Source organism: Myodes glareolus, chromosome 7 (assembly GCF_982192425.1).
Source record: "Myodes glareolus chromosome 7, mMyoGla1.1, whole genome shotgun sequence".
In the NCBI taxonomy this organism is placed as follows: domain Eukaryota; kingdom Metazoa; phylum Chordata; class Mammalia; order Rodentia; family Cricetidae; genus Myodes; species Myodes glareolus.
The window spans coordinates 76,393,656-76,407,697 of NC_142032.1; the positions used below are offsets into that span (position 1 = coordinate 76,393,656).

Here is a 14,042-nt window from a genome sequence, read left to right on the forward strand (position 1 = left end):
TTACTATTTTAATCAGTAAATATTCTTTATTAATATTTAGGTTAGCATAGAAAGCCCACCACTATTGTGAATAATATTATAGTCACGTTCAGGTTCATAATGGTTTGATGAGGCAGTGAATGTGAAGAGGAGAGGGACATAAACCAAATTCCAAGACCCTCTGGGATAAACCTGGAAACAGGCTGAAACAGGAAGGGTGCGCCCCAGAGTCAGGCCTCTCTCACGGCTGCTCGAGCAGAGATCCTCTTGTTGCAGTTGATTTCCGTGATCATTTTCTCAATGAGGCCTTTCTCCATGCCCAAACAAGAAGGTATCAGAGCTGTTTTACAGGCTTAGAAACTGAAGATCAGAAGAGGCAGGCACGCGCTCCACCAGGCAGTCCTGATGTTCACTTCTCTCTCCACTGAAGCATGACGACCACGAAGCAGAGCTTCCTTAGACACTAGCAAATAGATGTCTGATGGTTGTTTATCTGTTCCCAAACAAGAAGCTGTGGTGGTTACAGTGCTGTGGATGGGACAGAGATTTAACCAGAAAGAGTTCATCAGATGATCAGGTGTGTATGTGTGCTCCACCTGAAGCACCGAAGCACCGAGTCTTCTTTAAGAAAGGAATCTCTGCTTGGCGTTAGTGGTGCACACCTTTATTCCCACCATTCAGGAGGCAGAGGCATGTGGATCTCTGTGAGTTCAAGGCCAGCCTGTTCTACAGAGAGTTCCAGAATAGACAGGACTATACAGAGAAACTCTGTCTCAACCCCACACCACCCCCCCCTCCAAAAAGAAAAAAGAAAAAAAAAAGAAAGAAAGAAAGGAAGAAAGAAAGAAAAGGAGACAATATCTAAAAAGTAACCAAATCTCCATAGTCTGTCACCAAAGCAGGGTTTCTCTGTGTGGTCTTGACTGTCCTTGGAACTCTGTAGACCAGGCTAACCTCAAACTCAGAGTTCTGGAATTAAAGGCATGCTCCACCACACCCATCCTACAAACCTCTACAGTCTTAAATCACTCAGGGTTGGAGGGTTTCTTGTTTGTTTTCTTTTTGTAGCATAACCTGGATAACCTAATATCCAAAAGTTCTCAGACTTGGCTGCAAATCAATCCTCAGAGGTAATTGCTAAGAACTCAGGTTCCTTAGTCCCAGGCCACATCTATGGAATCAGAATTTCTAGGAAAGAAGCTAGACAATCTAATGGGCTTTCCCTTGAACTCCATAGGAGTTAAGAAAAACTGGATGGGGCTGGAGAGATGGTTCAGTGGTTAAGAGCACTGGCTGCTCTTCCAGAGGACCAGGGTTCAATCCCAGCACCCACATGGCAGCTCACACATGTCTGTAACTCCAGTTCCAGGGCATCTGACACCCTCACATCAATGCAAATGAAATAAATTTTAGGGGCCGGAGAGATGACTCAACAGTTAGGAACACTGACTGTTCTGTCACAGGACCCAGGTTCAATTCCCAGCACCCACATGGCAGCTCATAGCTGTCTATAACTACAGTTCTAGGGGACACCCTTACACATGCAAAACATCAATGCACATAAAAATGAATAGATATTTAAAAATAAATAAATTTAAAAGAAAGGAAAACTGGAGAAGCTAAGTAGTTAAAAGCTATGATAGAGGAGGGACCTCCAGGAGACAGGGGCTTGAGGGAAGGCATGGTGGGAGAAAAGTGTGGGGAATGGCTTGAGACAGGAGTCAGGGCGCTTAAGAAATGACAGCACGTGCCAATGTGAGTGACAGGGAACAGGGACATTTCTGAGCAGGGGCTGCCTGGTTATTCTGAGGCTCCAGTAAGGTCACTCAGGTAGAGAGACTGCAAAAGGAACTGATGCATGATGCAGACTCTCCTCCCAGGTTTGTTTGGTAGACTGCAGGTGGTCCTGGATGTGATGAGTGGAAGCCACTAAAGATCTAGCAAGATGAGGCTGTGCTTGGCTGTGCTTGGCTCACCTAGCAAGATGAGATTGTGCTTGGCTTGCCTAGTCAAGGGTATGCTTCAATCCCGAGTAACCCAAGCAAATGGGACAAAAAGCAACAGAAGGCCAATGAACAATCTGAGCGTGGTGGCAGACACCTTTAAGGAACGAATTATTGTACATATGAGGGTGCGTGTACCATGGTGCGAGCAGCGGCTTGAGGACAACCTGCAAGAGTGTTCTCTGACCTTCACCACAGGTTCTGAGATCTGGGAGGGCAGCAAGCACTTCCACCCGAGCCACCTTGCTGGCCCTGGCACACACCTTAAAGTGCAGCAGAAGTATAGACTTCTGAGAAATTAGTAGTGCTCTATCACAAAATTAAAAATTCAAAGGACAGATAGTTCAGTAGGTAAGAGCATTGGCTGCTCTTGCAGAAGACTCAGGTTCAGTTTCTAGTACCCGTATGGTGACTAGAACCCTCCATAACTTCAGTTCCAAAGGATCTGATGTTATCTGCTGACCTCCGTAGGCACCAGGCACACACGTAGTGCACATACATACACGTGACTGAAACATATGCCAAATAATTATTATTTTAAAAAATTTAAAGAAGAGGGGGCTGGAGAGATGGCTCAGTGATTAAGAGCACTGCCTGCTCTTCCAGAGGTCCTGAGTTCAATTCCCAGCAACCACATGGTGGCTCACAGCCATCTGTAATGAGGTCTGGTGCCCTCTTCAGGCCTGCAGCCAGACAGAATATTGTATACATAATAAATAAATATTTTTAAAAAATTTAAAGAAGGGGCTGGAGAGGCAGCTTAGCAGTTAAGAGAGCATACTGCATTTGAAGAGGCTCTGAGTTTGGTTCTAGCACCCATGCTGGGCAGCTCACAACTGCCTATAAGTGCAGCTTTAGAGAAATCAACACCTCTGGCCTCCATAGGCACATGTGTTCACATGCATGAACCCATGCACAAATACACACATATACACACATATTAAAAATAATAATAAGTCTGGGCCAGGTATGGTGGTGCATGCTTCTGGACAAGTGAATCTTTGTGAGCTCAAGGCCAGCCTGGTCTGCATATCAAATTCCAGGCCAGCCAAGGCAAGAGCCTGTCTCAAACAATAATAATGATAATAATAACAAATAATTTAAAAATGAGGATTGAAAATGTAGCTCAATGCTAAAGTGGCTGTCTATCATGCCCAAGGTTCCGGGTTCAATCACCAGCACCACATAAATAAATAACTTGCTGGACAGTGACAGGAATTACAGTTGTCGTCGTACCCAGTATGAGCTGGTGTCCCTCCCCTCTAGTCACTCATTCATTGCCTTAGCAGACACTGGGAGCTCACAGTGTTCAAGGACCCACAAAACCCCGGGGAAATTAGCGGTGGGCCCAGTAGACAAATCTACCAACTTTGTTGGGCTTGTTTTCCTCGTGCGTAGGTAAAGGTGTGAGTCAGCATTCCTGGTGAGTGTCACTCTGCTTGGCCTGTGTCTGTTCGTGGGGAAACATAGACAGCGGTTAGGTCTGTGCTGTTCTGGTGGGGCGGGAACTGGGCCTCACACGATGTGGTGGTGTGGATAGGTATGGCCCTCATGGACCCATGTGTTGAATACTTGGTCCATAGGGAGTGGCACTCTTTGGAGGTGTGGCCTTGTTGGAGGAAGTGTGTCACTGTTGGGGCAGGCCAGTGTGGGGCAGTCTCTTGCGGCCTGCTGATCCAGATGTCAACCTCTCAGCTCCCTCTCCAGCACCAGGTCTGCCTGAATGTTGTCATGTTTCCCACCATGACGATAATGGACTAAACCTCTGAACTGTAAGACAGCCCCAATTAAATATTTCCTTTATAAAATTGCTGGCTAGGCGGTGATGACATCTTTAATCCCAGCACTCGGGAGGCAGAGGCAGGCGAATCTCTGTGAGTTCGAGGCCCGCCTGGTCTACAAAGCAAGTTCCAACACACAGATTCTTGCTCAAAGATGTGTGGAGGCTATTGGTTTCTTGGCATGAAGGGAGGTGATGGGGAAAGAAGGCAATGGTTGGCGCAACTAAATGGCACAATAGACTTCTTTTTGTGTCAGAGGCCTCTTTTTATTTTATATCTGTGAGTATTTTGCCTCACAAAATGTATGTGTATTACCACATTTGTGCCTGGTGCCTGAGAAGGCCAGAAGAGGGCACCATATCCACTGGGACCAGAGTCACAGATGGTTGTGAGTGCCACATGGGTACTCTGAACTGAACCGGGGCCCTCGTCAAGAGCAGCAACTATGGATTCATCTTTTCGGCTCCTAATATTTATATTTGTGTGATTGTTTTGCCTGTGTGTGTGTGTGTAAATGCACCACCTGGGGAGGCCAGAAGAGGGCATCATATCCACTGGGACAGGAGATACAGGCAGACGTCAATGCCACAGGGGATGCTGAGGTCCGAAGTTTGTCCTCTCTAAGAACAAGCAGTGGTCTTAACTGCTGACCTGTCTCTACTGCCCATTTGTTTTCTTCAATCAAAGTCCCATTACATAAGCAGACTGGCTTCCAGCTTGACGTCTGCCTGTCTCTGCCTCCCGAGTGCTAGAATCACAGGCAAGTGTCACCACACCAGGTCTTAGATTAGCTTCTGAGTGCAATCCTGGAAGCCGTGGGAGGTGGTGGTACTACAGGTATCATGAGCATATCCAGACAGCTTGGTGACCATCATACCAGAATCCAGGGAGAGGGACATAAAGGAAAGGGCCTCCCAGAGTGAGGACCACTGAGGCAGCGCCCCTGGTGGTCCAAGTGAAAGGAAGGGGATGAGAGCCCAGACTGACCTGAGTGGTGGAGGCAGGAGGAAGTTAGGACGTGGCAAACCACGGCTGAGAGTAGCTCAGTCTAGAGCATTTACCCAGTATGTGACAAGCCAACTTTGGTGTCCAATGTTAGGAGAGAGACGCTGGCAAAGAGAGTTCTGCCTTGTAACACTGGACGCAGTCCTGAGTCCTCTGAAGCCCCAGCTCGCCTACCTGTACACTGGACACAGTCCTGAGTCCTCTGAAGCCCCAGCTTGCCTACCTGTACACTGGACGCAGTCCTGAGTCCTCTGAAGCCCCAGCTTGCCTACCTGTACACTTGGGGGAACACGAGTGGACAGGAGGTTGAGTTGCCATCCAGCGAGTGGGTCGTGATGGATACTCTTTTTTTTTTCAATGGTTTATTTAACTTTATTTTATGTGCATTCGTATGAAGGTGTGGGATTCCCTGCAACTGGATCTTAAGACAGTTGTGAGCTGCCATGTGGGTGCTGGGAATTGAACCCGCGTCCTCTGGAAGAGCAGTCAGTGCTCTTAACCACTGAGCCATTTCTCCAGCCCGTGATGGATACTCTTAACAGCAATGCTGTGGTGGGGGAGGGTGTCAGGACAGAGTCTGCTCCCAGTGAGTGGATGTCGCCTTTGATGGCAAAAGGGAAGACACACTTCTAGCTGCCAAGGCTGACCCTGTGCTTGGAGTCCCCTCACCACAGTGCTGGCGTCTCTCTCCACAGGTGACTGTATGTTTTGTCTCTGTCTTCTTGGCCCGGGCTCTAGTAGGGCCTTCCTCTGAGAAGGAGCTGGTTCACAGGTACAGGGGGGAACCACAGGATGAAGGTACAGAAAGGTGCGGTAGAGCACAGGGAGAACCTGGGCTCCGTGGATGATGTGTACCTGAGTGCAGATCCCCAGCATCACAGAAAAGCTGTGCATAACAGCACGCATCTGTAACCCTGTGAGCCCCAGGGGGACAGAAACATGAAGGCTCCAGGGGCTCCTGGTCAACAAGAATAGCTAAAATGGTAAGCTGCAGGCCAGTGCAAGAGCCTGCCTCTAAAACAAAATGTAAGGTGGAGAGAATCAGAAGCCACCCGACATGGACCTCTGCCCTGCATGTGTGCACATGCGCACATGAGCACGCCTGCACACACATGTCTACATAAAGTCAAAGGATTCAAAAGGAAGGTGAGAGCCTAGCCTGGCACCCAGGAGCCTTGGCTGAAGGTCATAGTGCAGAAGAGGGTCCTGGCACACGGAGGTTGCAGTGGTGGGACAGGAGGCAGGCAAGGACACAAGGAGGGGGGAGTTTTCACAAGAAGGCCACTGAGTTTAGGAACTGTTGAAGGTCATGGATGTAAGGCCCTACCTGGACACAGAGAAATGGTGTCTCAGGGTAGTTACTAGGTATTTGGCATAAACAAGGTCCAAGTCACCCCACTGGGGGTCCAAAGTTCACCACAGAGAAAAGGAAGACTGGGTGTGTTTTTAAGTGATGAGAAGGAGAGGGGCAGAGTGGGGGGTAAAGGGCTCCCTGGACCTTCTGCAGCACTAGATTCAAGATTTCAAGATTTCAAGATTCAGCAGAGATCTTCCTCCCTCCCTCCCCCCCTACACACAACCCTGCTCTTGGAGGATGGAACCCAGGGCCTTGCAGGCATGCTAGGCAAGCAAATACCCCTGAAATTCTTCATAGGGTAGGATAAATGCCATTTTTAACAGAGTCATCTAAAATGCCAGACCAGGAGGTCTCGGCAGGTAGTGACCACCCTGTTCTCGTGGGTAGACAAGCTGCAACCCACCGGCACCAGGGCACTTCCAGGTAGGGTGACGAAGGATGTGCAGAACAAGCCCCGTGTTCTTTTCAGCAAGCAATAGCCACATACAGGGTCAGGTTTGTTATTTCTAGTCCAAAAAGCCTCCTGCAGAGCCGAAGGGACGGGATAAAAGTGGTCCTGTGTAGGCTCACGGAGACACCCAGGCACACATACACTCTACCTCTCCTGGGTTATTCCCTCAATTCCCTCAATTCACTGCCTTAGCCCTTCTTTCTGCTGGTCCACCCCAACCGCCTTTCACCCAGCATCCCTGTCCCTGCCTCTGCATCTCTCCCTGCTCCTTGGGCTCTGCACCCCCCCCCCACTTCTAGGCCTCCCCTGTGCCCCTCCCGTGGGTGCCCCTCCCTGGACTACAACCCCCAGGCGCCCCCAGCCCGGGGCGCTGCGCATGCCCCCTGCTCCCCGCCCCCTCCTGCTCCCCCTCCCTCCCTTCCTCCTCACCTCCCTCCGCCCCCCTCCCCCGCGCCTCGGCTCCCGCATCCCTCCATCCAACCCTGTGCCGCAGCCGCATCGCCACCGCAGCCCAGGCAGAGCCCAGTCGGCCCAGGCCCCTGTCTCTGCCTGGTCTCAGCTCCCGCCCTCACCCCTCACGCCGCGCACCTTATCCGCACATCCCTCGGAGGTCTAGTCCGGTGCCCCCAGACCCCCGGCCTCCAGCAAAGAGGCAAGAGGCAGAGAGAAGCAGCGGAGGCGGGAGGACGAAGAAGGGGAGGAGGAGCCCGTCGCAGGATGAAGGATCGGACTCAGGAGCTGCGGAGTGTGAGCTAGGGGGTGGGAGAGGTGGGGAGGCGGGACCCTGTATTTGGGGAGCGCGTTGGAATGGAATGGGGGAGATTCTGTGACATGGGGGGCAAATGATAAGACTAGAGGTTGGAAGCCAGGAACCCTAGCATCTCCTGGCACCTGATATCCAGTTACCCTGCAATTGGAGGACAGTGGCTGGAAGGAGTTGAAGGCCATTGAGACACAAGGGGGCAGGAGAGGTCTCAGGGGCTTGGGCAGCACATATGCCCAGGAGGGCCCTGGGTCTAACCTGGGGATGGGAGAGAGCGAATGTCAAGAGCAGATTGGGGGGACACCATCCTCCCTGGAACTGGTTTGTCAAATTGGACGGATGGAGGTGGTTACTGGCCAGGCCGGGTCCAGGAGGACCCAGATTTGGGATGCTGTGGAGGACACAGGTTGAGACTAGATGCCAGCAACTAGCAGTGAATGAAGTGTGTCGTGGTGTTGGTGATGTGTGTGTGTGTGTGTGCACGCAAGCGCACTGGTGTGTTGCTCTGTGGGGAGAGGGCACTGCTTACAGGGGAGAGTGAAGGGGGGGAACTGAGTTCCCCTGGGCCAGAGCCTCAGCTGAGGTGACCCCAAAGGTGGGAGAGGAGAGGAAGATCCACCCACCAGGTCACCAAATTGGGTTGTGTGCCATAGGCCACATAGTGTTTGGGGGAACTGGGGCATGGGAGCAGCCAGGGGCAGGCTGTTGGGGAGCAGGGCCTAGGCTCCAGGAGGCCTGGAGAGCTGGGGGAGGTTAGGTCAGGAGCTTGCAGGGGAGGCTGTTCTTTGGAGGGACTGCGATGGCCCCATGAGAATGGTTTCAGGGCAGAGAGGGTACGGAAACATTTGGAGAATGACATGGGCCCGAGGAGGTTGAGGTGGCAGTCTGCTGTGTGGTGGTGGCCACTGGCCCCTGTGCTCTGATGGGTTATGCCAGAATTGCAAGAGGCTGTTACTCCGTCTGACAGATGAGGAAACTGAGATTCAGGGATGGGAAGGGATTGCCCCAAGGTCATCAAGAAAGTGTTTCGTGTGGTGCAGGTCAGATGCCTCAGGGGCCTCCAGGCTGCCAGACTGACGTGACCTCTCGGCTTCTGCCATACAAGTTGGAGAGTGGAGACAAAGCTCTGTTGTTAGGAAGCCTCTAAACCGGGAAAACCCAGTTCATAGGAGGTACAGGGAAAGAACACAGAGGCAGGGGACTGCTTGTGGAGGCAGGAGGAGCCGACAGTAGAGGGAGGAGAGATGAAGGATTATTTACTGTGTGCGGAAGATGGTAGTAGCAATGGCAACTCTAGTCTGCGTGTTTTATAGGAAATCACCTCTGATTACCGGCAATGCTATGTGAGTCTGGTGTTAGCATGATCTCATCTCACAGAAAGGGGAGCGGAGGCTCAGAGATGTTAAGGAACTTGGCCAAAGTTACATAGCTAGAAAAAGGGCAGGATTCAAACCCAGACCAACAGCCTTAGTAGCCACTAAAGTAGTAATCCAGGTGCAGTTTGCAAAGCAGGTTGTCATGGCAATCCCATTAAATCCCAACCAACTTCCTGGTAAGGTAGACAGAGAGTCTGCTTTGTCTAATATTCGGGAAAACGAAAGCCCAGAGGGTTTAAAGAATTTCCCCAGGCCACACAGCTAAACAAGGGAGAAAACAGAATTCAAACTCAGATCCCTAGCCGCCGAGAACATGCCATGATTCCTGAACCTAGAGAAATGTAATAAAGGGGGGTTACAACTGCGGTAAAATTGGAGGGAGAAGGAGACAAGAGTGGGGAGCACTCCTCTGCGTCAGGGCTCCCTGCCCAGAGGTGAGGAAACCTGTGGCCAGCGCTGCTGGGAGCAGGGACCAGGTGGCTGGGGCTAAGGGGGCTGGGCAAACACTGATGGTTTTGCTGTTAGTCACAGCTTAGGCAAAGTGGAGGTTTGGGAGGGTGCGGATGGGGTTGGGTAGGTAGGAGCTCCAGATGTCTGGAGTGTAGGAGCCTCTGCCAGAGTTGAAAGCCAAGCTCTGGGAAGGCAGGGGAGACTCCACAGGCCTAGGCCCGGAGGACGTGGTGAATGCAGGGCCTGGTTGTCTTGCCAGGGCTCTGTAGTCTTCTGAGGAGTTTTCAAAATCTGTTTATCCTACAGAGGGTAAGGACCCAGACTTGGAAGTGAGATTATCTGGGCTTATGTCCTGGCTTAGGTTCTTCATGTGTGACCTTGGGCAAGTTATTGACCTGTCTAGTACTCAGGGTGCTTTGCTGGTGGTGGATGGGTTTTTGTTTGTATCCTGAGCTGTGTGTGTGTGTGCATCTGTGTCTGTCTGTGTGTGTATATCTGTGTATGTCTGTGTGTGTGTGTGTGCATCTGTGTCTGTGTGTATATCTGTGTATGTCTCTGTGTGTGTGTGCATCTGTGTCTGTGTGTATATCCGTGTATATGTCTCTGTGTGTGCATCTGTGTCTGTGTGTGTGTATATCTGTGTATATGTCTGTGTGTGCGCATCTGTGTCTGTGTGTATCTGTGTGTGTGTGTGCGCGGGCATTGAATACACCAGGCAGGTACCCTGTCTTTAGCTCCATCCCAGCCTCAGTCTCTTCCTGTGTAATTTGAGTGTAACGGTACTACCTGGCTTCACAGGATTATTTGGAGAATTGAAAGTTAATTAATACAGGGTGCCTAAGACAGCCTGCTGCACAGCAGCGCTGTGTGGTTGCTATTCCCAGGTGACATCCAGTTTCTCTGGAGCATCATGTAAACCCACATGGATGACACCTAAGTGATTCTGGAATTGCCCGAGGGCTACAGGAAAAAAAGACAGACTTGCCAGAGGTGGCACAGCTGGTGGAGTCAGTGTCGAACCAGGGCTTTCTGTCTCAGATTGCCCAGCACTTTGAGTTGGGCACTGGGAGGTACTAGGCTGGACATTGCTCCTCGCAGTGGGGAGGCCTCGGTTGAGTAGGTGACCCGGGTCCAAGGAGGAAGCCAGCCGAGACAGAGTGAGAGAAAAGAAGAGGACATGTGCCAGCTTGGGGTGGGAGGGCAGGGGGAGGAAAGAGGGAGGGGAAGCTTGTAAGAGTAGGCGGAGACTAGCAGATTCATTCCCTCCCTGTGCCTGGGACTTTTCTCTGCCTTGCGTTCTTTGCACTTGTTTTTTTTTTTTGCCCGTGAATACTGTTCCTGTTGCCTTAAGTCCAATTTCTCCCACATGGCAGCACGATTGGACTCAACTCAAATGTCACCTCCCTGGAAAGACCCTCCCTGGTCACCTGAATAAAGTGCCGCATGCGTGTTTCCCTCACACACACACACACACACACACACACACACACACACGCACACACACATACACACACGTGCACACACACACACTGTGTATCTCCCTCTGCTATTTCACACTTAGGCACTATCTTACTCATTTGTCACTGTTTGTCGCTTCCCCGCCACAGCACGCACCTTCAGCTGCTTGGAGACAAGCCCTTCCTTCCCAGGCCCAGGCTTCTTTACCCCTAGTGCCAATCGTTTATATTTGTTAGTTGAATGCGTGACTTGGGGACGCAGGAGCATCAGGAAGGGAGCAGGTGGGCTCAGTAGACTAGTAAGAGGAAAAGAAGGAGCCAGGAGTCAGGCTGGACCGTGGAAGGTGCGGGAGGAGAGGCCCAAGCCAAGGAAGCAGATGGGCAGAATCGTGAGGGTGCAGGAGGGGTCTGATGATGTAGGGCTTGCACCTTGAAGAGCCTGGGTCGGGAGTATATGGTGGTGTGTGTGAGCATGAGTGTATCTGATACCCTCGGCTCAATCTCCAACACCACACACATGCACACACACATACACACCAGAACACTCTTGTTGCTGATGTGAAAAACTTTGACTTTAAGGAGCCAGATGGAAGCTAGGGGATTGAATCAAATGCCCCACACAGCCAAGGAGGCTTCGGGAGGTGACAGGAGCTCTTCCTAATCTCCTGAATCCTCCCAGGTGCTCAGCAATTGGTGCACAGTGACAAGCAATGCCCTGCCACCCACCAACACCTGATTGACTGACCACCCTCGGGCGAGTTATGTAATCTTCCTGTGCCTCGGTTTCTTTATCTGTAAAATGGGAATAAGAACATCTACTTTGTGGAGTGATCCTGAGATTGAATGTGAGGAACTGCTGGACACGGGCTCGCTCCTGTAATCCCAACACTTGAGAGGCTGAGCCAGGACAGGAGGATTGCTGCAAGTTTGATGCTACTCTGGGCCACATAGTGAGACCCTGAAAAGAAGTGAGCGGAGGGACAGAGGAACAGAGGGAAAGAGAGCGAGTCCAACAGCTCTCTTTGTGGCCAGGTAGGAATAGAGGGACTGCCACCTGTCCGTGGGATGGATGGAAAAAGCCTTGAGATCCTATGGGTCCCCGTTTCAAGCTCCACCTCTGGTCTTGTTTACTATAAAGCCTCAGGCAATAGAGCCACCTGTCTGAATTGTCTCCTCATCTGCCACACAGAAGGCCCAGGGCTCAGTCCACCCTCGCCAAACACTCCCCACTTGGAGCATCAGGCATCTCCCTGCCTGTCTCGTCGCTTCCCCTGCCATCTAACAAAGGAAGGTACCAGGCCTGGAAGGCAGAAGCATGCATGCCAGTGTCGCTGCAGAACCATGCAGTTTGTCAGCCTCTCTCTGCCTAAAGTTTTCCCACCTATAAACGAGGGAGGCAGAGGCAGGTGTGTCTCTGTTAGTTCAAGGCCAGCCTGGTCTACAGAGTGAGTTCCAGGACAGGCTCCAAAGCTACAGAGAAACCTTGTCTTGAAAAAAGAAAAAAAGAAAAAGAATTAAATGAATAAGGACGGTGGTGATGCAGTTTGTAACCCAGCGCTCAGGGAGCAGAGACAGGAGGATTCCAGGATAGAGGCTACTCTGAGCTTCAGTAAGACTGTCTCAGAAAATACTAGATGGTGCTGGCGCACGCCTTTATTTAATCCCAGCACTTGGAAGACAGAGACAGGCAGATCTCTGTAAGTTCTGGTCTACAAGAGCTAGTTCCAGGACAGGCTCCAAAGCTACAGAGAAACCCTCAAAAAATAAAACAACAAAAAAAGACTGTCTCAGAAAACCCAGAGCTGGAATGGTCACTCAGCGACATAGTGTTGCCCAGCATGCATGAGGCCGTGGGTTCCCCCACCCCCAGATCCTACTGAATTAAATGGACGAGCATGTGCAGGATATACAGACAAGCACCCGGAACTCTGTCAAGCTCTGCTTGCATGTGTGTCAGAGCTGCGGCCGTGTCACTGCGTGTCATTACAGAGTGTGTTATATGTGTGTTTGGGTTAGATAGGGTCTTACTATGTAGTCCTGTCTGGCTTGGGGCTAGCAGTGCAGACCAGCCTGGCCTTGAACTCACAGAGATTCACCTCCCTCTTCCTCTACTGTAATTAAAAGTGTGACCATGCCAGGCCAATGTCTGTTCTTGAGACAGAATCTTATTCTGTAGCCAGGCTGAGCTGGAACTCACTTGCTTCAAACTCATGGCAATCCTCCTGCCTCGGCTTTCCATGCTGGGTTGTAGGTGTTTACCACCGTATCTGTCACTTCACAGAGTTGTTTATTTATCTGCTATGTGTGAGTGTTTTGTCTGCACCTTCACCACAGGCGTGCCTGGTGCCCCCAGAGGCCAGAAGAGGATGTCTGGACTCTCTGGGGTTGTTGTTCCTGAGGGTTCTGAGCTGCCTTATGGGTGCTGGCATGGAGCCTGGAGCCTGTGGAAGGGCAGCCAGCTCTTCACCACTGAGCCATCTTCTCAGACCCTGGTCTTGTTTTGTTTTCAAGATTTTAAAACAGATTTTATTTATTTTTGTTGTTGTTTTCGAGATAAGGTTTCTTTACTAGCTTTGGCTGTCCTGGAACTCATGTGCTGTAGACCAAGCTGGACTCGAAATACTGTAGACCACACCAGACTCTAAAAATAGTGTGTGTGTGCGTGTGTGTGTTTGCTCGCACATGTGAGTGCTAAGTGAAGGAGCCTGCAGAGACCAGAAGAGGGCATCAGATCCCTGCAGTGGAGTCACATACAGGTAGTTGTGAAATACCCAACATGGATGCTGAGATCCAAACTTGGGTCCTCTGCAAGACCAACACACACTTTCAACAGTTGGGCCGTGGCTCCAGCCCCCTCTTACAGAGTCTTGAAGAAGGTCAGACGAGATGAAGAGAACGTGAGAGGCCTGTGAGAGACAGTGGCAGACGGCCCTATGGTGGGGTTGCCAGGGTGCAGCAGGAGCCGGCCTGGGAGGGAAAGGAATTCACTAGAGCCTTGGGGGAAGCGGCCGTGTTCTTGGATAATGGTGTTCTGGTCCTACTCGGCCTTGGGCAAATCACTGTCCTTTGCCCACCGTGGCCCCGTGCTCCTTCATCGATGAAATGGGAACAGTATTTGTTCAGCGGTTCTCACTGGGCTGTGGTGTGAGGATCAAAGGGGATTATGATTGTGAACGTGTTTGGACACCCAGAGGGATTTTAGCTCTCTTTGTAATTATTAGCCCAACCAAGTCATACTCAGGCCCTGCTGCCATTTTCTCTTCTCAAGGGCAAGTAGGGAGGTAACTTAGATACTCTAGAAGAATCTAAGGAAAGAGGTGCTGAAAACAGCAGGAAAAATTGAATCAGACTCTAGGAAGGACTTCAAGTTGGCACGGGAAGGGAACGAGTTAGAGAAGAGGAAGGTTCCCAGGTACTTAG

At 51.0% G+C, this 14,042-nt stretch overlaps 1 protein-coding gene and 1 long non-coding RNA gene across 3 annotated transcripts in view; one reads left to right on the forward strand and one right to left on the reverse strand.

Annotated features, from left to right (window-relative positions):
- Nucleotides 1–7,305, reverse strand: LOC148121469 (uncharacterized). The gene is made up of 2 exons (XR_015738426.1): nt 7,165–7,305; nt 1–507 (listed from the first exon to the last, which is right to left on the reverse strand). It is a non-coding gene; the product is annotated as an uncharacterized LOC148121469 (long non-coding RNA).
- Stx1b (syntaxin 1B) overlaps nt 7,191–14,042 on the forward strand; it is a 21,862-nt gene continuing 15,010 nt past the window's right edge. Inside the window, exon 1 of one of the 2 annotated variants that reach the window (XM_087908411.1) lies at nt 7,191–7,323. In XM_087908411.1, coding sequence (XP_087764537.1) covers nt 7,294–7,323 — 30 coding nt within the window. In that variant the 5' untranslated portion in view covers nt 7,191–7,293. Of the gene's footprint in view, nt 7,324–9,011; nt 9,150–14,042 lie in introns of those variants that run through there. The other variant, XM_087908412.1, reaches the window with a different exon arrangement.